We start from the raw sequence: 25,822 nt of genomic DNA, 5'->3' as shown, positions 1-25,822 counted from the left end.
CTTCGCCGTTTGTGAGCTTGACAGACCTGCATTCAAAGTTACGGGTAACTGCCAACCCATCAATTCACCGGCACACTTCATAGCCTCAATTGCAATTTCTAAGGCCATAGAGAAGGCATAGATATCGACATACATATGATTGTGATAGACGCACTTAAGCTCATCGACATTCTGGTGCCTATATCATTTGCTACAATATCTCCACGTATAGTTTATATGATAGACACATTCCGTGTCACTTGAAACAAAGGAGGGACAAATGATGCAGTACATATGTAGTATTATTTGAAGCTCTTGCCTGTCAATATCGAGTATATCTTTCACCAAATGAAATTAACCACTAGCTTCTGATCAAAAGAGCCCGTTAGCAAGCAATCAAGATCGGTTCCATTATATTGACGCAAGAAGCATGTAGTTTTCAAAATAGTACAGCAACTTAGTAAGGACAGCAATATTCTACCTGCCTGGCTTCAATTGGCGTGTAAAAACGACCTCATGCCACCATTATCTAGATATTACGGGTGTCTCCGCCAGCGTGGGAATCTCTCTCAGCACAGGTAAGAGCTGACATAGCATGCCGGGACCTAATTAGTTAAGCGCCAGCGGGGCACAGCGTGGTTGTCATCGTTCAGGTGCACCTCTCAGCGCAGGTTGAGTGGCTGTCACATGTCGTCGCGCCGAATCGGGCGAGAGCTACCGTGGTGTTGAGTGTATAGTTGTCGCTATGGTCGTCGCCGTCGCCTATTCAGGCGGGATCCATCACATCGGTGTCTGCGTGTCACGTATAGATAGCTTCCTCGTGTTCAGTCTCTTCTTGTTTCCTTCCCCCCTCCACCTTCACACGCAACCACCGCTCCCACCATTCTTTTGCATGTTTGCTGCGTGCTTCGTGCTTGAGCCGGTGACCAAGGTCATCCTGTACGTGCCTCGGTTTCGAGGCTTGTTCCAGGTTTTCTCGCGTGTTTCTTCCTGACTGGCTTGCCAGTATCATCTAAACTCCGACTACCTCAACTTCTTGCCCCCTCCTCCAACGCAGGTCATGGCGTCAAAGGGGGTTTCTCCTCAGCAGCAGTCGGCGGATGGTTTGGCAATGGATGATCAGGAGCCTAGGGCCCGGGCCGATGAGATTCCTGAGCTGCGGCGGGGATGCATGATCCCTCGGGGTCGGTATCTAGCCAGTGACCTCCCACCTCTGCATACGCTGACAGAAATTTTCGCTGACATGGCATCGAACGCCCTGAAAATGGGGCTCGAGCATGTCTTCACTCGGCTCGGCAGTCGACCACTTCGGGTGGCGACAATGTGCTCAGGAACGGAAGCCCCGCTTCTAGCCCTAGAATTGATCCAGACGGGTAAGTGCAGTGTCCTTTTTTTGTTATTTCTTTTCATTCAGTCTTTTGATGTCTTCGATATGTTGAGATTCATGTTGCTTGTGGTTGGTTCCATGGTTGAGGTTCCTCACCTTACCCTGACTCCCAAGTCACATGTCTCTTTCCTTGCCCTAACTTTTACCTCGACTTGGCCGTGACTTCCATGACATGATGGCTTCAATCTGGTATTGATATATCATTTGTTTTGCTTTCATCTCATTCTCGCCTTTCTCCTTGATCTCTCTCATTCTCCACTTGGTTCTATCTGCAACATGACTATGGAGCAATTACCAATATTACCTTGACAGGTTTGGCAGAGGCCCAACAGCTTCGGATCTCGCACGCTTTCAGCTGTGAGATTGTGCCGTTCAAGCAATCATACATTGAACGAAACTTCCGGCCCCCCATCCTGTTCCGGGACATCACCGAACTTGGTGGGGTCGAGGCGTAAGTACCCTATTCATCTTCCTCCGGCTTGACTTTCATACTGACTTTGATTTTGAAGGCGGACCGCCTACGGGTCATCGGAAGTGATTCCTGGTGACCTCGACATCTTAGTTGCTGGAACTGCCTGTGTCGATTTCTCACCGTTGAACAACCGCAAGAAGACGCTACAGCAAGGTGGCGAGTCGGGAGCTACGTTCGACGGTCTCTTGCGGTACGCAGAGAGATATCGACCCCGCATGGTCGTCCAGGAGAATGTTCGGAATGCGCCCTGGGATCAGATGAAGGGAAAGTGGGAGGAGCTCGGATACCTGTCGGTTTGTGTCAATGTCGACACGAAGCATTACTACATCCCGCAGACACGCGAGCGCGGGTACATGGTGGCTATTGACAAGCGCCGCTTGGAAGCAGCGGGCCTGCTTGGAGACTCCATGGACCAGAGTGGCATTGACACTGTCACTCAACGCGTTCGTGAGCTCGCTGTCCGTTTCAAGCGGCCAGCGAGTGCGCCGGTGGGGTTGTTTTTGTTGAGTGACGACGACCGCCGACTAGAGCTCATCGAGTCTAGAGCTCGCCTCGAGTCCCGAAGCGAAACGAGCTGGGACCAGTACCAGATTCGTCACCAACGGCACCGTGACGAACTGGAACTAGGCATCGAGAGGCCAATCACTCGATCCCTGCCCGGAATCAATGACCTGAAGGCACCGGACTTTTACTGGCATCGTTTCTGGAAGACACAGCCGGAGAGAGTGTGGGAGACCGTGGATATGAATTTCTTGAAGAAGTTGCTTCAAGAATATGATATGAACTTCAAGGAGTAAGTTTTCAATCTCCCCTCACTTTCACTTCACTTCCAATTTACAGATATTTTACTAACAATTCACTTCACAGGCGCTGGATCGACTTGTCTCAGGGAGTCGATCGAGGGAATGACAGCCTTGCTGGGTCTGGGATCGCGGGGTGCCTGACGCCAAAGGGCATCCCATATGTGACCACCCGCGGGGGCCCGGTTTCTGGAACGGAAGCCCTTTCATTACAAGGTCTACCTCTCGATCGAATGCTACTCACGAGAGAAACCCAAGCCGATTTGATGGACATGGCAGGAAATGCAATGACGAGTACGGTCGTGTGTGCAATCATGCTGGCTGGTCTGATAACCATGCACGAGACCCTTGACGACGGCGAGGGGGGTTCAACCAGCCCCGGTGATGCGGAAGCCAAGTCCCTTCTCGTTCCCAGCGAGGTCCACAGCCTTATGGGAAGCAACCTCCAAATTGCCGAAGCCCCCCTCGTCGACCATGCTGTTCTCAAAGCCAAGGCAGTGAGCAGCGTTCTTTGCTGCTCCTGCGAGAGACAGACTGGGGTTCAAGATTCAATTTATAGTTGCACACTGTGTGGACATACCGCTTGCAGATCCTGTCGTGGAAATCCCACGCATTCGTATCTACATGTTTCCCCACTTTCTCGACAAAAGCCGTCTGAGTTTATAGCGAATATGAAGGGACTTGTACCCATGAAGCTTATGCTGTCTGGTTTGTCCGAATTGGACTTTGAGACATTTAAAACCCTGTACCCTACCGACAACCTCCCCCAGTTTTGGTCCGACTTCATTCTGTGTGTCAAGGCAGCTGTGCACGACGTTTTCCGGTTTTTCGAGATCAAGCGCGGAAGAAAATGGCGAGTCGTTTACGATGGCATGCACTCCAGCTTGTTTCTTGATATTGGTCCGGACTCCATCAAATGGCTTTTGTATGCAAAGGCCCCCAAGTCCGCGAGTACAAGAAGCGTCATCCGAGAAGTGCTAGCCAAGCCAATTGCCAGAATGAGTCCCACCTCTGGGTCGTTCGTCGAGGGTACATGGGAAGTTTGTTCACCCGTGAGTACCCCATTCTCACTTCAGATTTCTGGCCAAGGAGACCAAGTTCGATCATTCCAATCAGAGTGTGGTCTCAAAGATGCTAGATTTGTTGATGGAAAAGTTTGGGACAGCCTCTTTGTTGAAGGATCCGATCAAGATATCTCAGTTCTTGATCTCGACGTCCGAGGAATCTACCAATTCCTCCCTGACTGTGGAACAGCGCTTGGTACATTGTACAAAAAAGAAGCCACCGCCCATGCGCCTCCATTATTCCTATTCCTTGACCCAGCGAAGACTGGACCCCCCGATGAAGATGCCTGTGTGTTCGCTATTGACCACAGCCGCCTTGCTGGATATGATGTGAGGATTACGATAGCCGAGTTATCATCCACTTGGAGATCATGGAATGTCACTCCGGATTCGCAAGATGTGAAAGCTTTCTGTCGTCGATGGGCCGGGGCCCCCGCAGCGCAATTGACATATTGTCCTGCCGAACAAATTACCCTCCGCACATTGCAACAAGGAATCCAAGTCTCAATCGAAAATCAGCACTGTCATAATGCTTGTATCACCCTCATCTCGCTGTCGGCAACAACTGCAATTCTCAACCTGCCTGACGCAAATTCCAATTGGCAAGCCTGGAACCCCGAGGTCTCGATGAGAGAATTGAAAGGCCTCGCCTGGTTGTTCCCTAAGATTGCCTCGTGGTCTGACTTCGAAGACTGGAACGAAATCATCCGTCCAGGCTATTCAGACCCCAACCATCCCATAAATGGAAATTGCAACACCTGCAACCCGCCCACCCCAAGTATCCTTTGGGGCCGCGACAATAAAGACCGAATCATCCCATACGAGGATCCCCAGGACGCCACCGTCTATGAACGTGCTATTAAAAATCGACCCTCGCCATTCTTGGTCTTCAGGCGAATCAACGAACATGGAGACGCCGAATTGCGTTTTACTCTCAATGTTCAAGCTCTGACGCACCAAGCACATGGAAAGTTGGTTGGCACTGCAAGCCGTGAGACAGTAATATCTCACTGGCGACTTCTCCCCCATGCGTACGACATGGGCCACAAAGCCCATGGGAGGTTTACTTTGAAGAACAACGACAACGATAGCCCCTCGCCACAACCTCCCAACTTCAAGTTCCAGCTACGTGATGAACAGCTTCGATCATTGAGCTGGATGATTTTACAAGAAGATAAAGACATGGAACCATTCATGGAAGAGGAAGTTGAAGAATCCATCCTCCCCTTGATGCCCTGGCGCGCCGAAGTCAAAGCAACAATGCCAAAGGTTGTTCGCGGTGGCGTGCTAGCGGACGAGGTTGGATATGGAAAGACAGCTATTGTTCTTGGCCTCATCGACACGCAGTACATAAATGACTGCAAATTCCCCGTGGAAGACAACGGGCTCATTGCAACAAATGCAACCCTGATCATTGTGCCCAACAACGTCTTCAAACAGTGGGTTTCCGAAACCAAGAAGTTCCTCGAAGGAAAATACAAAGTATTGGCGATATCGTCAATTAGCAAAATCACCATCCGGGAAGTCCAAAATGCAGATGTTGTGGTTTTGTCATGGAGTATCCTGGCGAACGATGCATACTACAGCCGGCTTCAACAATTTACTGGAACACCCCAGGCCCCTGCAAAATCGAGCGGAGGAACAGGTCGAAATTTCGATAGCTGGTTTTATGACGCTCGTGCTTCCTTGCAGGAGTCTGTTGACATATTGAAAACGAAAGGGCCTGAGGCGATGCTCCAGGAATTGGAGGCCAGACGTCGCCGAGTTCAAGAGACACAGGCCGACTTCACTTATGTGCCCTCTCGACGCCTCCGTGGCCAGGCATTTGCTGATGCTAATGGTGGTTGTGACGAGTCTAATGCGGGAGCAGAAGAGGATTTGGATTCTAGGTCTGACTCGGGTTTCGAGGACTTTGATGCATCTGATACGAGACACTCGATCGGAACATCGAGTTCTGCGGGCCAACGTAAGAGGAGGCACAGTGATAAGAAGATATCAGTGGAAGGTTCAAGAGGAAAGCGACGAAAACGCCCATCGATGGACCTGGCAGAAGTGAGCGATGACAAAAAGAAACGAGAAGCAAAATCCATCGTTGTGAAAGACGACCGCAAGGACTTTGACATTAAAAAAACCGCCAACCAAGACTGGCGCACTGTCAAAGCCGCATTCATTCACGCATTCAGCTTCAACCGTTTGGTTATCGACGAATACACATATGCCGGAGAAGAAAAACAGGCATCCCTGCTCTCATTACAGGCACGCTCCAAATGGATCATTTCTGGAACGCCAGGTCTTGATGAATTTGCCGACATCAAGAGTATTGCGCGTTACCTTGGTCTACACCTTGGTGTGGATGACGATGGCGATTGTGACAAACCGACGCAGAACAGCAGACTACGAAACATCCGGAAAAACCACACAGCTGTCGAGGCATTCCAATACTACCAGGCACCCCACAGCAATGCCTGGTACCAAGACCGCCGAGAACATGCTCAAAGGTTCCTGGATCGGTTTGCGCGTCAGAACATCGCACGCATCACACACATCCCGTCAACAGAGAACCTTGTCATCGCCGAACAGTCGCCTGCTGAAAAGATAGCGTACGATACGTTATTCCGAGCCGTCAAAGAAAACAAGAGACGAATCCCTGGTCCCCTGAGCGCCATCTTGTCCAAAAGCCAGCTACCCCAAGAGGCTCTCATCATGTCTTGTGTCACAACTCAAATCGGACAGCCTCCATGGAACCTCGAGAAGTGCCTCAAAGGCTCGCGGAATGACAGCATCAAATCCGCCGAGATTTGGGCCAAAGTGGACTCGCTTACTCGACAGGCAGCGACTGTTTGGTATCGCGACATGAACCATACCGAGCCCAAAGATTGGAAAGACGCCCTAAATGGCGTTGCGAAGGTTGACTTTGGGGATGCAGAGCTCAACACACGATTCAACCAGCTCTTAGAGGACACCATCCGCTCCTACAACGAGTGGAAACTTGCCCCGGCACACCGGTCAATCGATGATTTGCTCGAGGAGCGATTCCAAAAAATCCTGAACGCGAAGACGGGCAACACAGCCACCGGAAGAAATCCCCCCAAACCACATCTGGAGGAACCAACGATACATCTTCCAATTCGGTTTGGATAGCTGTCGAAAAAGCCTTGTCCACCGAGGTCACTTCTCACTTGAAGCAAGTCCTCGAAATTGACCGGGAATACCGATTCTATGACCACCTGGTGGGCATCCAAACCTTTGGAACCCCATCATGCCAGGGATGCAAGAGCGATTTGCAAGAAAAAGAAGATGTCAATGTTTTGAAGACCTGCGGTCACGCCCTCTGCAAAAGTTGCACTGCCGCCGCGATCACCAAACTACGCAAACTCTGCCCCATCACTGGGTGCAGCGGCCAAATTGTCCAATCCAAGATCGTACCCGGTGAGATCCTCGTCAGTGAAGACCAAGGAATCCAGAGCTCCAAGCTCAACAAGCTTGTTGAGATTGTCCGCAGCGTCCCCGAGGACGACCTTGTCCTCATCTTCGTGCAAATCAGTCACTTGTTGCCCGTGGCATCGAATGCCCTTAAGGCTGCGAACATTGACCACCGCATGGTCACGCAGACCAACTTAAAAGGAATCGCTGAGTTCATTGAGGCCCCCAAAGCAAAGAAGGGCACAGCCCAAGTACCTTGCAGGCCGAAGGCTTTAATCTTGAATCTCGGAAGCTCAATGGCGGCCGGACTGTAAGTTACTTCTTTATTCTGTTATTCTTTGAAACAATACTAATCTGATACGATTCAGGAACCTCCAATGCGCAAATCACGTCATTTTCTTGTCGCCACTCTTTGTCGCCTCTAGCCATGATTATGAGGCTGGCATGACTCAGGCAATTGGACGTGCCCGGCGATTTGGGCAGACAAAGCACGTCCATGTGTACCATATGCTAGTGAAAAACACATACGAAATCAACATCTTCCAGAGAGCTCGATCAAGCAAACTTGTTGAGCGTCAAGGTGTCCCAGTTCTGGTGCGAGAGGAAGCGGTTTTACCAGATGATGTCGCATATGAAGGAGATGAACTGCCTGAATCGGCTGGATGAATTGCCTCCCTCCCATCTATGCTGTTCGATTTTATATTCGCCGGTCGCCATGACTGACATGGCGACCGTTGTTTTCATATCAAATGAAATACACCGGTCGTCAAGGAAGTCTTGTATGATTTATCTATTCAATGTTAGGTAATTTCTTTCCAACACTGCAAGTCTGCCGTGATATTCATAGTGCTTTCATGTACTTTCGCATAATTTGGATATCTGCTTCACTTTCCGGCACTTAGCTGTCAGCCTTCATCTCTACGAGAAAGGATCCCGATTCTCAAACAACGGAGGCTAGCTACGTATTGAAATGCGAGGCACGAGGGTAAACAACAAGTACAATGTGTTCGTACTCTCGTACTTGCCCCCATTGAAGGGACGAACCGGACGGTCATGGTCAAGGTCAAGGCCTTGCCCCTTTGTGCTATAATTCCGCATTCACTGACAATTCTTCCTACAAGACACTCTATGCCCCAGGCCTTGGGATGGAGCCTGTATTCTAGCAACCTGTGAACGCGCAAAGCCAAAGATAATGAGAGGGTGGAATAAGATCCCATTTACACACAATCCACTAGAAATTTTGCATATACTGCCCAGAGTTCAGAGTGAAAGAGCCTTAAGCTATCTCTGTGTCTTGCTCTCTTTATCTTGGTAGACACCAATACGTTGACTGTCACCTTATTCAAGGCTATCCGTCCACCGGTCGCCATAGTACTCTGTGGCAACGAGGGGGCTATGCAGCGAAGAGAGTGATATAACTACATGTGTACATCTGTACATGATATAATAGATGTATGTACATTTTGAGTAGAGTGATATGATCAATCAGGTAGACAATTGGGTGGATTTTAAATACATGCTGTACAATGCGATATACATAGCCCCAACTCAGCCAGCGGATAAGGCCGAAGTGGCGCTTTGGTATGATACCATGCAATGCAATACATCTCTCCGATATAACCAGCAGAAATGGGTATTTACCTTGCACAGTGTACCCAGTGTACTCACGCATCTATAAGCTCAACATCTAGAATAAGAAAGGGAAGGTAATGGAAAAAAAATCTGCGATTGGTCCTGCCGATATCCCATAGCGACTAGGCCAGATAGGCTCAACCAGGAACAAACGTACTGTACATGGTATGTTGTAGACAGACAAAAAAAATAGGACGCCTCAAAAGTGGTTATCATTCAGGGCGCCTCAGGGCGAAGGGCGCAATGGCCTCTAATCATCCCCCGGGTTGACCGCAGTACCCCAAGGCGGCGTTTGCTCGTCCATTCGAAAAAAAACACAACCATTATAATATCCTCCCCATCCGGAATTGACCCACGGCAATGAAGAGCTCTTTTTAATAATCTTTCCCCTTTGTGCTTTTCTATTGCTTGGGCGCGGCGTCCAATGCACTGTCCTTGCGCATCATCGTCTCCGGGTTCCACACCACCTCCGTCAGGTTGGTCAGGCCAGCGCTGTTCTCGCAGGTATCGCGTCCGCTCGCCGGGCCGGGGGCGGGGATCTTGGTGCCGGCGCCGGCACCGGTAGCGGTGGCAGCGTCCTTAAGGGCTGTCAGAATGGTCTTGATGGACTCGGGGGTCAGGTCCTCGTAGTAGTCGTCGTTGATCTGGACCATGGGGGCGTTGACGCAAGCGCCCAGACATTCGACCTCGATGTATGTGAAAAGGCCATCCTCGGTGGTGTGGCCGGGGGTGATTCCGAGGTGTTCGGTAATGGCCTTGACAATGGCGGTACTACCGCAGCCGCCGAGCTGGCATGGGGTCTGGAGGATTGCAAATTAGGAAGAGCAGGAAATAGTGTTGACTTCAGGTGCTTACAGTGGTGCAGATCTGCACGAAGTACTTGCCAACCGGCTCGCGGTTGTACATGGTGTAGAAGGTCGCAACCTCGTAAACGCGCATTGGGGGCATCTCGAGCATGCGAGCGACCTCGTTCATGACGCTGATGCTGGTGAAGCCGTGCTGGCGCTGGCCGAGGTCAAGCAGGGGCATGACAGCAGCCTTCTTGTACTGGGGAGGGTAGCGCTTGAGGATCTCATCGGCGAGTGTGAGGTTCTGCTCGGAAAACTTGAACGGGATGGTCGGGTTGTTGTAGGGCTTGTTGCGGTGCTGTTGAAGATGATCATAGTCAGTATATGAGACTTCAATTCCCCGGTCTTGAGACGCAATCGGCGCCTAAAGCACAAGAGGGGTCGAAAGGAATACGCACCACCGAAAGGGAGTCGCTGAACCGTTGCGAACCAGCGGAGAAGGCTCTGTATTGGGGCTTGGGAAGCTGGTGAACCAACTGGCGGCCGACCCGCGGGACTGAGAAGAGTTTAGAGGCCATCGCGGGCGATGAGTGAGGGTCAATTGGGGGTAGATGAGGTTGGAGGTTGGAGGAGAAGTCAAGTTGACGAGGCGTTTTACTCGGGGCGGGCCCTGGCCCAATCCGCATCCAGGGATTACTACCGCCTTACCAATCCGCTATCATACAGTTGCCCTTCAATGAAATCAACACAACACATCTTTAGAGACAATGATATTCTCAAATTGTTTTACCGAAACTTGACATTCTTTGATATATATACTGAGAAACTAATAAATGCAGAACAAGATTATTACCGTCCCAATTGCATCACATGCCGCATCCCATCAACCTTATCTTCAATCGACCAGCTAAACGTTCTCCATCTTATAAACCTCATAAGCAACCTCCTCATACGGGTGCGCCAAGATCAAAGCATCGACTGCATTCAGCATAATTTCCCGACCAAGACACATAATCTCGACCTTGACCTCCTCGCACCGTTCCAAAGCACCGACAGCTCCAACCGCTGGGTCTGCGCCCTCATTGGGCAGAAATTGGCCTGTGCCAACAGTCTGAAAACAGCACTTGGTATACTTCCCACCTGGGAACGACCCTGCGCCTGTAGCGAAGATGACTTCTTTACAGGCCTCCACGTTGGCAGTCGGGACGAAGAAGACCAGTTTGTAGCGGTCTGGAAGGGAGGAGGTGGACATTTTGTGCTTTGGGTAGGTGCAGTTCTGTCTGTGGCTTCTTCCGGAGAGATTGAGTAGTCCTGCCCTCTGCTGGAGGGTTGTTCTTGGGTTGATTGCGAAGCACGATGCTAGACGCAGGGTATATGATATCTGGGATCGTAGTTGGGGACGGAAAGTAGACCTCGTGAGGCCCCAGGTACCAAGAAGGATGCTTTGGGGCATGAAATAATGTGTCGTGCAGCAGGGCTGACTTGTCAGACATCAAGTGCACAAGTGAGGAGTCGTCTGAACATGGACGGATCTGGGTAATAGTGCCTGGTTTCTAAGGCACCAGTGATATGAACCTTCGAGCTAGTTACATGTCTTCCAAGGTACTTTGTCGATCAAGAAATGATATGAACTAATATTTGACATGTTAATGCTCCTGGTATATACTTCAGTTGAAAAATAGTATACATGTTGAAACACAGGGTATCAGATGCACCACCTATGCCCACCACAGCCACAACTCAAACAGAAACTAACACATACACCAACAATCGGAATTTAGACAGCAATAGTGTGCATCCGTGTATACTCATTGACATGCGCCTCGATACTTGCCAGCATCTCCGCCTTGCGCGAATCCTCAACCCAGCTCTCCTGCACACTATTCTCCGCAATGATCCTCCACTCCTGCACATTCAGGCTGAAAGCCTCCTGCACAGCGCAGTAGTTATCAAGAATATAACCACCGAAATAAGCAGGATCGTCACTGTTAATTGAGAACTTGACTCCAGCCTCCAAGAATCGCCGAATAGGCACCTCCTTCACAGAGGTGACACAGCGCAGCCGCACATTCGACAACGGACAGACGGTAAGCAGGATACCCTCACGCGCAACACGCCGCATCAACTCCTCATCTTCAATCAATCGAATACCATGATCGATACGCTGGGCACCAACCTCAAGCGCAGTGCTGATATAAGTTGGATCACCTTCCTCGCCGGCATGCGCCGTGAGCGGGATATTCTTCTGCGCGGCTGACGCATAGATTTCGCGGAACATGTCTTTCGGCGGGCCGACTTCTGAAGAAGACCAGCCAAGTCCGTGCACAACGCCAGACTCAAAGTGCTTGTGAGCCACGAACTCGTGGTAGACTTCCTTGGCCGACGAGACGGGGAGATGCCGCACAAAACACAGGATTAGTCGTGTGCTCAGGCCGAGCTCGGTCTCGGCGCGCTTGCACCCCTTCGAGAAGCCTGTCACAATGGTGTCGTATGGTACACCGCGGCTTTCGTGTACTTGCGGGTCAAAAAAGACTTCTGCGTGGTGGACACCGTCTGCGTGCGCCTTTTGGAAGTATGCCCAGGCTACGTCGGCGAAGTCTTGTTCCGTGCGGAGGACGACCATGCCTTCGAAGAAGAATTGTAGGAAGTCGTCCAGGTTACTGAAGTGTTCATAGCGTGTCTTGAGTGTCTCAACCGAGGTATAGACTGGGTCGGTCGGCAAGGTGATACCATTGCGCGCCGCGAGCTCGAAGATGAGTTCTGGCTCAAGGGTGCCCTCTAAATGGACGTGGTGCTCACATTTAGGGAGGCCTTTGAGGAACTCGTGCAAAGGAGATTGACACATTGTTGCGGATTGCAATGAGTAACGTTCTTTGGATGTGAGGATTTTCTAGATTAATGCGGGGACAAGCGCCGGACGAGTTTCCTTTTTCTTCCGCAAGTATCTCAGATTAATATAGCTTTTCATTTCGTAACACAGCTGTCTCTTATCACGTTTGCTCCCAAAATTGCGCCGATCCATAAGCTTTTGCCCCGGAGGTCTCCGAATGCCACGTTGAGTGGAGATGAAAAAGGGACTGCCAAACGGGTAAGTCCAAAAGCCTCCAATCACATCTCTATACACTTCATGCACGTACAACAATATTGTATGTTAAAATTTATTTGAATCTAATATTCACACTTTTCAGCCTTCTATCTAAACTCCGAAAAAAAAACCTGGACTTAGAATAAAAGAGAATATACCTGAGTGTAACCCATATCTAGGGTTAAACCCGCATTTCAGCACCAGCAGCCTTTCGTAGCCGGTTCATGACAGCTGCGGCCAGATCACCCTCGCAATCTGACACGCCTTCCACGTAGATAACATCGACATCAAGTTCATCGAGCCCACGCAGGGCGGCAAAGAGACCATGCGCGATGGAAACAGCATCTGAGCCAAGATGGTAATCATATGCCATCTTCGTGCGGCTACTCGGGTTTCCATTCTCCATCACGGGGATCGGGAAACTGACAATGTTGTCAATGGCAGAAGACACAGGGGTCATGGTACTGGTGATGTCCTCTTCCGAAGCGAGCTCCAAGCCAAGTTTCCAGTTCCGCGTACGGATAATGCCAATTTTCTGTGCGCCGATGGCTGTGTCTTTCAAGTCCTTTTGGACATGCTTCACCACTCCGGCTGGGCTGGATGTCGACTCGAACAGAACCACCCGTGCTTTTGGCGAATAGTGGCGGTATTTCATGCCCGGTGCACGTGGAACCTCCTTCACGTCCAGCGTGCCGTCTTTGTAACCGACTGCTACGTTTTCCCACCCTTCACATTTCCGGATTTCTTCAATGCCGATGCCGCCAGGGCGCAGAATCGCTGGTGGGTCGCATAACCCGTCAACCACGGTGCTTTCAACGCCAACGCCGGATGCGCCGCCGTCGAGAATCAGCTCGATGCGGCCTTTGAGATCGTGGTATACGTGCTGCGCGGTTGTTGGGGATGGTTTGGTGGATGCATTTGCAGATGGCGCGGCGAGGGGACGGTCTGTTGCGTGGATGAGTAGACGCGCCAGTGGGGAAGAGGGGATGCGGACGCCGAATGTAGTCAGGCTGGAGGTGACCGCTGGCGCCAGGATGGATCCGGATGGGTTAGGTAGAATGATTGTCAGTGCGCCAGGCCAGAATCTATCGATCAGAGGTTTGTAGATTGAAGGGAGGCCGATTTGTGGCGTTTTGGTTGAGCCAGGGCTGCCTTGAGGAGTAGGGTTAAGCAGACGCCCAAGCATGTCGATTGAGTCGACATGAACAATCAACGGGTTGTCTGAGGGCCGCTGTTTCGCACGGTAGATTCCCTGGACAGAAGAACTGCGGGTGGCATCGGCTCCTAGGCCATACACTGTCTCGGTAGGAAACGCGACGGGGATGTCACTGGACCGGAGGAGGTTGGCGGCTTCTTGGATGGCCTTAGATTCGGGTGTTTTTTGGCTGCGCTCCTTCTCCCACCATTCCGCCAAAGATAAATCGCCAGGCCCTTGGCTGAGCCGTTGAACGGGGACAACTCGCGTTTGTGTAGACATTGTAGTCAAGAATCTGGCACAACTGCGCTGACAGTGGCCGGCAGAAGCGCGAGTGAAAAGCAACGTGATGTTTGAGAAGACCTCAATGACGCACCATTCGGGCACACACGATATCAGATGAGGGGCGAAATGATGCCCGAAGGGTCCTGGTTGTGGTTGGCGCGGTGCAAAGTCTGTTTTACTCTGCAGCGTAGGATAAAATGTCGTCTTTAGGATACACGGTCGATTATCATTCTGCACAATGCCGTCAGAAGCGATAAGAGGCCCTATATGGAAGATCGCGAGAAATTCGATTTCAATGTCATGACGTCGGATGACTCAGCGTATCAGGAACATCTCCAGGCCCGTCACATCGACAACGATATTATTGGCAATATATTTGGAAAAATTGGAGTTTTCCATGAGTGTATGAGGTTGAAATAAGTGTAGATGAAACTAGTCGAGGCGGGGTTGTGGCTGATCTGGCGTAAAGAGACCAAGCTTAGTATACATCGGCTCAACAATGATAATATCTGGTCCACGGGTATAGCCCGATTGAATTGAATCCAAACCTCTAATCTATGAACTCTCTAATGTATACACAAGGCTCAATCATTTTTTCTTGCCCTTACCACCTCCTCTACCACCTCCACCTCCACCACCACCCTTTCCACCTTTGCCCTTGCCTTTATCACCACCTCCGGCACTTGCAGCTCCTGCAGTCATGATGCGCACCTTGCCCACAACCATGGTGTTGATAATCTCTGTATCCTTCCAGCCCTTAATGAGCTCTCCCTCCCGTTCCCGGAGACGCTCCGCGTCGACACGAGAGATGCCGACATCTTCGGCGTGCTCCTTCTTGACCTTTCCGGTGGTGGTCTCGGATACCCACCGACCAATGATCTCCTTGACAGCCTTGCCCTTTTTCACAGATCCCGGCTGCAACTTGACTTTGTATTTGTAGCGTCCAAGGGCAGCCCATGGGGCACATACGGGAATAGCTGCAATAATTTCGTCATCTGTAGTTGGTGTACCCACCAAAGCTGGAATCCAAGTGAGATCTGCAGCTTCGGCGGCGGCTGTCTCCTCGTTGTAATCGTCCGTCCCATTTTCCGTGAATTGAGCCTGGCGTTTGCGCTCGGCCTCGGCAGCACGCTCATGCTGGGCCCGTCGTCGTTGCCTTTGCGCCTCGGCCTCTCGCTCACGCTGTTCCTTGGCTTCAGCTGCCTTGGCCGCCTTTGCAGCTTTGCCCTTGTTGGCACCCACTAAGCGAAGAGCAAGCTCTCGCTCTTCGTCGTCTTGATGAGCATACTTAGCAGCAGCGCGCTTGTCCTTCGCCCGCTTGCCGCGAGTAGGCGCAATGCGTGATACAGCTGGTTCTACCTCCCCGGGACGGTCAAGAGGCTTGCCTTGTCGCAAGGTACGTCGCTCTCGAGCATTCAAGTTAGGTTCTTCATTTGTCTCGGGCACAGAGTTTTGACCTGCTGTGGATGTGGCTTCTTGTCTTTCCAGCTGATCTTCTGCGACTCCTTGCTCCAGCTCATCCTTCGATTCGTTTTCTGGCTCAGACTCAGAGTCCGATTCTTGAGTTGGCTGAGAAGGGGAGAGCCCGGAATCACCTCGCTGGAGAGGGTTTCTAGTGGCGGCTTTGTCATCTTCATCTTCCGCTTCAGATCCAGCGTCTTCCTTCTCTGCGTCTTCCTTTGCATCTTCGGTGGCCTCTGTCTGCCCTGAAGCTTCTGCATCCACGGCGTCCTTTGGCTCAGAAGCCTCGGTCTCATCTGTAGGAGTTATAGCGGGTTGCGGAATGTCAGATGTGTCAAATCGCTGCTTATGGTTTCGAACGCTTTCCTGGCTGACTTGAAACATAATACCAAATCCAAGCACCAGTTGCGATGGAGCCAAGAAGTTCTTCTCTCCCTTGATTTGGAAAACACCCGTGGGCATGATTCCACTACCGTTCTCTGCGATTTTCGACACCTGATGAGCATGCGCCCACCAAGCAGACATGACAGCCTTAGAATCCCAAGCAATTGAAGTCGCGACGCAAAGGTTGCCGGCTTGAGATAATGTGCTTGGGGAGATTGGTGCGTCTGCACTACCGGGTCGGTTCTTGACCACGATCGGCGTAGCACCTTCGAGGTCAGCGTGCACAAAGATATCGCCTTTAGACAAATACCGCCGGTAGAGCAATTCGCTCTGCATAGCGTCACGTGCACTACTAATGTTAGTAGATGTCCCAAAAAGGTGCAGAATGGGACCACATACCCTATAACCAAGTAACCCTCCGAAGAAATGAAAAAGATAAATTTCTCGAACCAGAATGGGGTTCGAGCCTGTCGGAGCACTTGCTTCTCTTTCTTCAAGCCTTTCTTGAGGTCGATCGTCACCTTTTTCTCGTGACTCTTCAGTGCCTTCGTAGACGACTGGGCTGTCCTTTGTTCCTTCTCCGAGGCTTGCTTCTTCTGGTCGTAGTATTGCGATGCGTTCGCCCATGGGCTCAGCCCAAGGTCAATGTCAATGGTCAAAAGCTTAGACTCTCGCTCCGCATGGCCTCTCTCTTGTCCTGCTTCATTCTCTGAGTCGGATCCTGATTCGTCGCTGCTAGAAAACTCCTCGTCTTCGTCCTCATCGTCACCAGCCTCTCCAAGAAGTAGGGTGACCGTATTTTCGTACAGTTTGAGGGGTAATTTGATGGTTTGCGCCACAGGATTGCCGCGATCCTGTTCCATCTCAATCAGGCGTGCAATCTCACCCCAGTCCATTCCCTGGGCTACCAGTCCATTGACAGCATCTATTGCCTCTTGGACTCGGTAAACATTATCCTGAATAGCATCCGCTTTACGGATGTGAAGCTCTTGTACATTCTTGAGCTCGTCAATACGTTTCTTGTGCTCTGATCGCACCGATTCGAGCTTCTTCTTGGCTGCTTCCTCTCGCTCTGTCAATCGCGACTCGAGTCGCTGAGATTCAAGAGATGAGAAGTATTCGTCGACCGTGGCATTGAAGCGCTCGAATTCCAGAATCTTTATTCCTGGTTTGTTTTCAAACTGTCGAGGTTTGAAAGGGTGGAAGTCTTCATACAGCAGACCCCGGGCTTTTGACGAAGTCTCTCCTTCCGGGATGGGCCGCGTGTCCTCTTTCGCAACAATATAGCCCGGATGGCTGTCGCCAGAATCAAAGGAATTGGAAATTCGCTGCGATTCTTCTAGCACCTCTTTCACGGCCTGCAGCAGATCTTGACTCCCCAAGACTTGATCCAGTGGCATTGTTGTATCAAATTCCTTGGTTGCAAAGACGTGGTCTAGGAGCAAGGGAGGATATTCAGGAAAGCCTTGCGATAATGCCTTTCGCAAAATATCTGCTCCTTTTTTCTTGGACTTTTTGGGTGCAGTTCCCTCTTGGGCAGAAAATGCTTGTGCCTTTTCTAGTGTCTGCAAAACTCGATCCGCTGTGATGTCCGGAACCCCGTCATAATTCTGCTTATTAGACACGGTGTACTTGAGCCCAGCCTTGATCTCTTCCCCGCCCTCACCAGCCGCAACCTGGCGGAAGAAAGCCAGAATGTTGTATTCGCGGTCCGTCAAGATAATGTTACCACCGGCGAAGAATTCGAGGAAGACGTGGTATGCGCCATCGCTGAACGAGATGTCGATGATACGGTCAGTACCAATTTGGGAGACGCCTGTAATCCGACGAGACTTGAGGTACTTTCGGAGACGGGTCACAAATGGCGAAGGTGTGGTTGCTGCGGTTCGTGAATATTGGGTGACATGAGTGCGAAAACCGGAGTCAATAATGAGTTGGCGCCGATGGTCTGGCTTGGCCAATTTAAAAAGGAATATACGCTATAAGAATAGTACATCAGCTCATTATCCTGTGATAACGACGAGAGATAGTGAGAGCGTACGTACCGAGGACAGGTCGTAAATGTTGGACACTCGGAGGTTGACACACTCCGATGCCAATTCCTGCGTAATAACCTAGAACTGTTAGTATGGTATCTTTTTCACGGTTAATATGAATATACCTTAACGTCTAAAGACGAGAATCTCTGCTTCATAGCTGTGTTTGTGAAGAGAAAGGAATTTTTGAGGGTGACGTATGCGGGGCTGGAACTCGCTGAACGAGGAAATCGACCATGCGAGTTAATACTGCCTGGCAGAAAGCTAGACAACTACCCCACTAACCTCCTGGCAGTATTTAGATCATAAAAATTGCATAAATGTGTAAAATTGTACCTCTGTGAATCAAACAAAAATTTCTCAATATATCTACAAGTCGAAAAAAATTCTTGTAAAGTAGAAATTAAATAGGATACTGAACTTCTTTACACATTGGATCAAGGCGGAACAAAGGGCGGTACATGGAATCGGCCAATCAAATGTGCTCTCGGGGTCCTATTTCGGAATAGCGGGAATAGCGGCCATCGCGCATTATTTATATTCTTCAGTTTTCTCCAGCGCTATAAGAAGTACTGACATAGCATCGATGCTATATGGATCTCTTAGTTTTCCCTTTAGTCACATATTCTATGTGGAAAAGTCTCATTTTACCATTCTTCACATTTCCCACATTTTTTCACCACCTATAGTATTTGCTGCTGATTCTTATTCTCTGGCTACAGCACCAAGAAGGGGCGAATTATTATGAAGAAATACATATAGGAAAGTTATCTGGGAATCCATCAAACAGACAGGACTGCCCCATATAATAGTCGATTAATCTTGTGGGTCTACTTGCAAAAGTGCCCAAGGAAGATAGATAAAGTTCTTTCTGGACGGATCCTATAGGGGTCATTCTTCAGTCATGTCTTTTTCATATACATTTCACCTAAGAAGTAAAAGAGAAAGAAGAGAGATTTCAGACTCAATCATTCTCGCATCATCGTCTCATACCTTCGAGCTGTTTTGACCACGTCTATATATCTATGTTCCTCTGACCTTGCTCCCTCTTGTGTCAACTTGACTACGAATAATCCATTCAGCTTACTATCGTCGACTTCGACGAAGTGTCATCTTTTCCAACCTACATCCTTCCAACTTACTCGATTCAGCAGGCAAGCCAGGAAACATGCCGAATTTACAAAATTACAGCCCCGCAGACTTTGCAAACTTGTGAGCATGATATCTTGCTTATATGATACTATACATTACTAACACGGCTGCTTGGCTCAGTTTTCTTCCTCGACTTCATGGTCCTCTCGTTAATATTCGAATTAACCCCTCGGGCAAGGAGTACACCGTTTCGAGGGACATTTTCGTAAGCCGGTCTTCATACTTCGCCAGAATGCTTGGCGGTGACTTTGTGGAGGGGAAAGAGCAAACAGCATCGATCGAAGAACTTGATGATGTTCTTTCAGTCCAAAGCTTCGAAATTATTCTGGTGTGGCTTTATTCTAGCGAAATAAATTGCGGAATATGAGAACCAAGTTTCATGGCCTCGACTCTGATTGAACTTGCGCGACTAGCCGACATGTTCGACATCGGAGGCCCAGATTGCTCAACACCTGGAAGAAACACTTAACCACGGAACCGGTCAGAAGGCAAACTTCGACGAGGGAAGCAGCGACAAATCCTCAGCGGGCAGTGAAGAAGACCTTAACGCACACATTTGTTGTCTCACATCTGAAGACATTCGCTCAGTAGTAAATCTACATGTAGACCACCCAGTGCGATCTGTGGTAGCCCAGGCATCTATTAGGGGGTTCTTCTCCAGAAGAAACTGCCTCTTTGCCGAAGAGATTCGACAAATTCCTGGGTTTGCGGCGGATCTTCTTGTGGCAATACGTCAGGTCCTCAGACTCAGACAAGACCGGTCTAGCGAGTTCTACATTAGGAATCCTGCCAACGATAGGCGAGTTTATCTATAAATATGCTGGACTTTCTATGGGTGTTCTCTGCTTTTTTTTTTATTTGCTAAGCACCGCTTGGCCTCTCTTTCTTTTTTGGCGGTTTTTTGCCCCGAGGTTATCAAGCTGAATAGAATGTCTTCGGTCTTAACATCGACATAGACTAATAAAATCGAATTTTTCGCTTCTCCCATTGGCTTAGAAATAAAGAATCATTCAATGATGTCAGGCAAAAAGGCATGCTATGCATATCAAAGCTAGTTGTAGTGAAGCCGGCATAAGCCGTTCCAAGCAATTAAGCAACATGCGTGCACATGGAACTACATTAGAACTCTGCACTTAATATTATTTCCATAGCAATACTGCTGATAATATGGCTAATTAAAATGGATATAGTCGTTTCAAAACTATATCCCCTGAGTGGCCAGCACAGATTATCCCGAGGAGTCATATCACAAAAGTTAAGCTCGTGTATGTTTTGTGTCAATATTTTCTTTGGCATTCAATCAAATCAAATCATTACTCTGTAATAATTGGGTAATCGGTAAATGTGGTATTCAATCGATTTTCTAGCGTTGTAGTCTTGACATTTCCAAAAACTTGGATAATCTCACATTCCAACGAAATTCCATTCCACATATCGCCCAGGCACCGGTTTCCTTGATGCTAAGATACCGATATGACGAAGAGTACATTCTCTTTCCTAGTTCGGAGTACTACGCAAATATATCCACTATTAATAAATCGACCAAGGGCCTCCTGTTCCTGTTTTCATTATCCCCTCCAATTTTACTAAGTCCTATATCATTGAACAGCCCTATCACACTACTACTATACACACGTTCGACAGATCAATCCAAAATGAAGCTCACCATCTTCTTCCCTCTGGCTGCTTTCCTGACATGGACTGTCGCTGATTGTCTGGAGGAACCCAGTGACTGCCTTGTATGCTGTCCCTATTTGGATGTATGATTTTGACTCAGAAGACTAACCGCCTCTTCTTTTGAACAGACTCAATGTCTCAACGACGCCGCCGAAGTGGCAGGCTGTAACTCCTCTGATTACGCGTGCACTTGCCCAAGCACAGAGTTCAAGGACACGCTCGGTACCTGCATGACGGCAAATTGTACCCCGGAAGACATAACAGGTATATTCCCCTCACTAATTCCGCTTTTGTTACTATTCAACTTATAATCAGTCTCACATGAGATTCAAATTGTTTGAAGACTTCGGCTAATTTTTTTTCCTCTTTAGCTGCCGGAAAATTGCACGAGGAACGCTGTGGGTCGGCACCTGAATAAGGAGATTATACATACTTTGATGTCCATAAGATCTTTTTTTTTTTTCGAGAGGGAGTGGACATAGGAATTGGAAAAAAAATGAATAGGGTTTGATCTAATAGTTCCTGGTAACACACATAAATCTGATGTGGTCCTCATGTTGGTGGTGGATGTAGTATGTGTGATGATATATATCTTGAATGGGTACGTAAGATTATCATCGATTTATTTGTATTTATTACACTCGAATGATATCCATCTCCTTTAACGAATCGCCTACATGTAACTATTGGAAACCCGAGAGAAAAACACCCTAGCCGGAAGAATGCGATGGATAGATGATGCTGCAGTCTTGGTGACGTGACCTATATTCTAGCCCGTTTTTCATCTGCGCTTTGATCATTGAACAAAGCCCACTATGGGGTCGGGTCTAGACTTTTGCTAGCTTTGCTGGATCTTGTTGATACCCACCAAGTTACTGCACCTCAGCATGATCCACGTATGGTTGAAAATTCTTAGATGTTCCCTACTGGAAACGCAAATATTACAGTTTACAATACTGCCCACCTGGGGAAGTAGGTGAACGGTTCTACAAGTGCAATATAGGCGAGCAAATGAAAAGACCCTGGAAAGAACTCCATCATTGCTATTGCACGAGATTGATATCAAGGTGAATGGACAAGTTAAAGACAATAAAAGAACATTCAAGTGTTTTTGTTCTGAACTTCATATTCTGATCAACCCATCAACATTTAAGCGATGTTCTCGTAGGCAACGGGGAAGCGCTTCATGTTCTCCTCGATGGTACCGTGACCACGGAGGAACTGAACGTAAGCACCGTCCTGGCGGAGCTTGCCCTCCTCGCGGAGCTGGATGTACTCCTCGCGGCGGACGGGGGTGAAGCCCCAGTTCTTGGAGACAATGATCTTTTGGCGACCGGGGAACTTGTACTGAGAGCGGCGGAGGGCCTCAAGAGCGGTAGCACGGTGGGCGTCACGGGTGCGGACGGACAGAATGATCTGGCCAATGTTCACACGGGCGACGAGACCCTGGGGCTTACCGAAGGCACCACGCATACCGGTCTGCAGACGATCGGCACCAGCGCAAGACAACATCTTGTTGATACGGACGACGTGGAAGGGGTGCACACGGACGCGCAGGTGGAAACCTTCCTTACCGGCGATCTTGACAAGGTACCTAATGAAAGTTATGAGATGGTGTCCATGGATTTCAGGCGACAGACGTGGGGGCGGATGGAATAACGTACTTGTTGGCGCAAATACGGGCGGCCTCGAGAGCCTCGGAGGAAAGCTGCTCGTACTCGTTGGAAACCAAGTGGATGCAAGTGGGGAAGTCATCCACGTTGGCCTTCTTACGACCAAGATCGAAGATACGAATCTTAGGGTCGGGAACACCACGGTTGAACCGGGACTTGGGGTAAGGCTGGATGTTGAAGACTGATGTCAGCGAAAACCGCCCATCGAAAAAAAAAAAAAAATCCAAAATGCACAAGCCCAGTGCCACAAGAATCTCTCCTCATAGCAAAGGTGATGTTCCGGTCGTGGCGAGGTGATCGTTGACGATGTATTGATGCACACTCTCCACCACCAAGATAACCCGCACAAATCTTCAAAACCTCGCGAAATCGGCACGCACCTTGTTCTTGCAGTAGCGGTAACATCTCGCGGGACGACGGGCCATTTTGAGTGCTGGAAGGGTGGTGATGGCACTTCCTGCGAACTGGGTATAGGTTGTCGGTGGTTGTCGAGGGTTCGGGAAGGAAGAGAGAAAAGAGGGTCGATTTCGCTGTGGTCACGGGTCTTGATTTCCAAGCAACTCTGTGGCAAAAGGGTTTAACCCTATTAATGCCTGAGAGATCAGGCTGTAACAAAGATACCCTTTCATCTTCTGATTGGCTACAAGCTTCTCCACTAATCCAGTTTCGGCCCACTTCTATCATGCTGATCCCTCGCCCTCTTTGATGCACTTGAAAAGATTCAAGTACATATTCTCCTACATCTTGGTCATTACTATTCTCTTTTCCCGCATACTCCAAGTCGTGTGCTAGCATGCTTGAATATCTAAAAATATATCAACTCAAGATAAAGATACATAAACGGCAAGTCATTTGTTACCCTGTATAGGATAGGAAAAAGACGGAGAGCAGCCTGTCCCGAAGGGAATTTCAGCCGATTGTTGAGTGCAAGACGTTCTAAGGTGTCTGATTGGCGTCAGACCCTTGGAATTGTATTAGAATGGACGCGCTGGCAAAAGTTGCCCACATCAGCATTTGGCTTCTGTCTAAGAGTTATATGTGACGAACACGGCATAAAGTTGAAAATTTCCAACCATTACGACCCAGTCTCTTCTAACATGATGAGGAGGTATTAAAAGTTTCTGGCAGTTGCACGTTCCGATACCTTAAGGTGCGTGATCTCAACTCTCGTTGTCTTCTGTGGCTGCCTGGCCGTGGTCCTTCTGGCTGTTCTATGGGTTCTGGCGTCGGCGTCTTGGAAATAGATTGATGTGGTAAGAGGGCAAACCAATGAAATCCCTAAGTGGCCAACATGTGCTGACTGAAAGATTCGGGAAAGGTTTATATGGTCGGCATGATCAAGGGATTCCTAACGGCCGTCAAATACACACCACAGGCGGTGATGAATTACCGACAGCAGTCAACGGCAGGATTCTCCATCGGGGCGATTTTGCTGGATCTGTCCGGTGCAATATTGTCGCTGATGCAGCTAGTACTGGACTCGCAGGGGGATTGGTCGGGCGCCGTCGGCAACATTGCCAAACTCCTGCTGGGCAACATTACCGTTCTATTCGATCTCATCTTTATCTTCCAGCATTTTGTTCTGTATCGGGAGCGCTTGGCGGAGAATAAGTCAGGGTTATGGGAGGATGAATCTCTCCTTGATAGCAGCAAGAATGAGGCATAGACATTTAGATTCATATGACCGGAATCTTTACATAGATTTGCAACATTGGTGAACTTGGAATGATACACAGAGAGCCTTTTGGATCCGAGACATCTATTTCCCCTGATGGATGATATAAAGCGAGGAAGACGACGAAACCTGTTAAGACTGCATTCATCAGATGCATTGATGCCATGTTTGTCAGACTTCCACTAACTATTTAGGTAGCTTCTGTTTGTTTGTAAGAATATCAGAACCTTCTTCTCTCTAAATGTACCCAGCGCGGTGAGCCGTTCTTTGGTCACGGTTTCGGACATACTTTCACGGATAGTGATCTCGATCGTCGACAGGGTCTCGGAGTATCGCAGTTCGACTTCGGCCCGTCTACAACCTCGGAATTCCTACATACATCGCTGCTATATCGCCTGGATCCTGGCAGATCATTTGGTATAGCTACTTAGGGAATCAATCCAAGAGGCGTAGGTCGATTAGAAGCAGGGTTTCCTAGTAACTCTGGCAGGCCATAGCGCGGCTACTGTCGGCACCTATAGAAGAATACAAGACAAGATGAGATTGAAGAGGCTAGGGTGAACAATCAGGTTGCTAGATATGCTCAACCCCTGGAACCTTGGAAGAGCTCCTTGCCTTGTGTACATCTAGAGGTATTTGGTCATCTTTATTTGTCAAAGATACGTAATAAGTGTACGTAGTAACTACTACGGGTTGGGAGGGCTGAGAGGTACATGGGTCATGTGGTTCAGTTTTTTTGCATGAACTACTCCGTACTACGTGCATAGATCTTAATGTAGAAAGAGTCAACCAGATTCTCCATACGCGAAGCTTGATCCATCATTACCATCCTTACCCTCCCCTTATAGTCCAATTAAACCTTGCCAGAGCATGACCATGTCACCTGCACCCGATTGCTGGTGGCGCAGGTTGTACCCAACTTGATTTGTTATCCATTGCGATTATCAGCCCATGTTGTTGGGCAGTCGCGCGATAACAAAGAAATTGACTCATGTGGTTGCCCGAGAGATGATATCTTGGGGTCTTGGCGAGCATTGCATGCATTACGGCAGTACACTAGCTTGGCATTGTCCGAGAGCACGATTTTCATGCTAGGCGTGGGACTCCTATTGCCGGACTTTATTATTAAAGGGGTGAGCCTCTGTATTCCATACTTGACCTGACATTAACCGTTGGGCCAGCACGCCGTGACAATAGAGTGATGCCGGGGGCCTTGGGCATATAGGCCCAAGTTAGGCTCAAGTTAAGAAGTCTGAGTATTTACTCCGTACTCCGTACAATGTACATGCCTGGAAGTGTGGAGAAGGAAATATAATATTCCGATATAAACCTGAGGCATTCTCCTTTTCCGAAACGGTGCTTGTATTGGTTCTTTCACAAAAGCTCATGCCATACAGGTCTTCAGGAGTTCATTAAATAAAACCAATTTCCTTTTAATCCAGCAAACCCCCTTCTCTTGTCCCTTTTTAGAAAGTCCTCTCGTATTGCTCTAGCCCCCAAAGCCGTTGCGTATTTTTAGATACAGTAAGGGATCCGCATTCCCTAATCAACTTTGATTTGAAGGTCTGCAACCATCACTTTTCTCTACTTTCTCATTCTAAACTTCCATCCGGTCATTGTTTCCGATGAATCTTCAATTTCGATCAACCATGTG

The 25,822-nt window shown here is 49.0% G+C and overlaps 11 protein-coding genes across 11 annotated transcripts; 4 read left to right on the top strand and 7 right to left on the bottom strand.

Moving 5' to 3' along the window:
- Positions 1-1,039: 1,039 nt before the first annotated feature.
- On the top strand, positions 1,040-7,791 carry N7447_006251 (putative SNF2 family helicase; the record flags this gene model as incomplete). Its single annotated transcript, XM_057230513.1, has 6 exons — positions 1,040-1,352; positions 1,679-1,817; positions 1,876-2,631; positions 2,706-6,707; positions 6,773-7,435; positions 7,494-7,791. The coding sequence occupies 6 exons, from the start codon at positions 1,040-1,042 to the stop codon at positions 7,789-7,791; spliced, it is 6,171 nt and encodes a 2,056-aa protein (XP_057085603.1).
- Positions 7,792-9,158: 1,367 nt separating this feature from the next.
- N7447_006250 (complex I 24 kDa subunit family protein) lies at positions 9,159-10,424 on the bottom strand (the record flags this gene model as incomplete). The annotated part of the gene is made up of 4 exons (XM_057230512.1): positions 9,159-9,557; positions 9,613-9,903; positions 10,004-10,241; positions 10,399-10,424. The coding sequence occupies 4 exons, from the start codon at positions 10,422-10,424 to the stop codon at positions 9,159-9,161; spliced, it is 954 nt and encodes a 317-aa protein (XP_057085602.1).
- Positions 10,425-10,452: 28 nt separating this feature from the next.
- On the bottom strand, positions 10,453-10,797 carry N7447_006249 (uncharacterized protein; the record flags this gene model as incomplete). Its single annotated transcript, XM_057230511.1, has 1 exon — positions 10,453-10,797. The coding sequence occupies one exon, from the start codon at positions 10,795-10,797 to the stop codon at positions 10,453-10,455; it is 345 nt and encodes a 114-aa protein (XP_057085601.1).
- A 525-nt stretch (positions 10,798-11,322) lies between these two features.
- Positions 11,323-12,390, bottom strand: aah1 (adenosine deaminase; the record flags this gene model as incomplete). The annotated part of the gene is made up of 1 exon (XM_057230510.1): positions 11,323-12,390. The coding sequence occupies one exon, from the start codon at positions 12,388-12,390 to the stop codon at positions 11,323-11,325; it is 1,068 nt and encodes a 355-aa protein (XP_057085600.1).
- Positions 12,391-12,811: 421 nt separating this feature from the next.
- Positions 12,812-14,107, bottom strand: N7447_006247 (L-threonylcarbamoyladenylate synthase; the record flags this gene model as incomplete). The annotated part of the gene is made up of 1 exon (XM_057230509.1): positions 12,812-14,107. The coding sequence occupies one exon, from the start codon at positions 14,105-14,107 to the stop codon at positions 12,812-12,814; it is 1,296 nt and encodes a 431-aa protein (XP_057085599.1).
- A 591-nt stretch (positions 14,108-14,698) lies between these two features.
- Positions 14,699-18,149, bottom strand: N7447_006246 (putative DUF814 domain protein; the record flags this gene model as incomplete). Its single annotated transcript, XM_057230508.1, has 4 exons — positions 14,699-16,304; positions 16,355-17,934; positions 18,001-18,069; positions 18,117-18,149. 4 exons carry the CDS (start codon positions 18,147-18,149, stop codon positions 14,699-14,701), a joined length of 3,288 nt encoding a protein of 1,095 aa, XP_057085598.1.
- Positions 18,150-19,159: 1,010 nt separating this feature from the next.
- On the top strand, positions 19,160-19,958 carry N7447_006245 (uncharacterized protein; the record flags this gene model as incomplete). The annotated part of the gene is made up of 3 exons (XM_057230507.1): positions 19,160-19,203; positions 19,264-19,471; positions 19,557-19,958. 3 exons carry the CDS (start codon positions 19,160-19,162, stop codon positions 19,956-19,958), a joined length of 654 nt encoding a protein of 217 aa, XP_057085597.1.
- An 840-nt stretch (positions 19,959-20,798) lies between these two features.
- On the top strand, positions 20,799-21,238 carry N7447_006244 (CFEM domain-containing protein; the record flags this gene model as incomplete). The annotated part of the gene is made up of 3 exons (XM_057230506.1): positions 20,799-20,882; positions 20,949-21,084; positions 21,192-21,238. The coding sequence occupies 3 exons, from the start codon at positions 20,799-20,801 to the stop codon at positions 21,236-21,238; spliced, it is 267 nt and encodes an 88-aa protein (XP_057085596.1).
- A 731-nt stretch (positions 21,239-21,969) lies between these two features.
- N7447_006243 (60S ribosomal protein uL16) lies at positions 21,970-22,918 on the bottom strand (the record flags this gene model as incomplete). The annotated part of the gene is made up of 3 exons (XM_057230505.1): positions 21,970-22,414; positions 22,485-22,660; positions 22,874-22,918. The coding sequence occupies 3 exons, from the start codon at positions 22,916-22,918 to the stop codon at positions 21,970-21,972; spliced, it is 666 nt and encodes a 221-aa protein (XP_057085595.1).
- Positions 22,919-23,817: 899 nt separating this feature from the next.
- Positions 23,818-24,159, top strand: N7447_006242 (uncharacterized protein; the record flags this gene model as incomplete). The annotated part of the gene is made up of 1 exon (XM_057230504.1): positions 23,818-24,159. One exon carries the CDS (start codon positions 23,818-23,820, stop codon positions 24,157-24,159), a length of 342 nt encoding a protein of 113 aa, XP_057085594.1.
- Positions 24,160-24,350: 191 nt separating this feature from the next.
- N7447_006241 (uncharacterized protein) lies at positions 24,351-24,582 on the bottom strand (the record flags this gene model as incomplete). The annotated part of the gene is made up of 2 exons (XM_057230503.1): positions 24,351-24,522; positions 24,548-24,582. The coding sequence occupies 2 exons, from the start codon at positions 24,580-24,582 to the stop codon at positions 24,351-24,353; spliced, it is 207 nt and encodes a 68-aa protein (XP_057085593.1).
- Between the last annotated feature and the right edge of the window lie 1,240 nt (positions 24,583-25,822).

Source organism: Penicillium robsamsonii (assembly GCF_028829455.1).
Source record: "Penicillium robsamsonii strain IBT 29466 chromosome Unknown utg000003l_segment0_segment0, whole genome shotgun sequence".
NCBI lineage: Eukaryota > Fungi > Ascomycota > Eurotiomycetes > Eurotiales > Aspergillaceae > Penicillium > Penicillium robsamsonii.
Note: the sequence above shows the minus strand (reverse complement) of the source record. Positions and strands in the feature narration are given on the sequence as shown.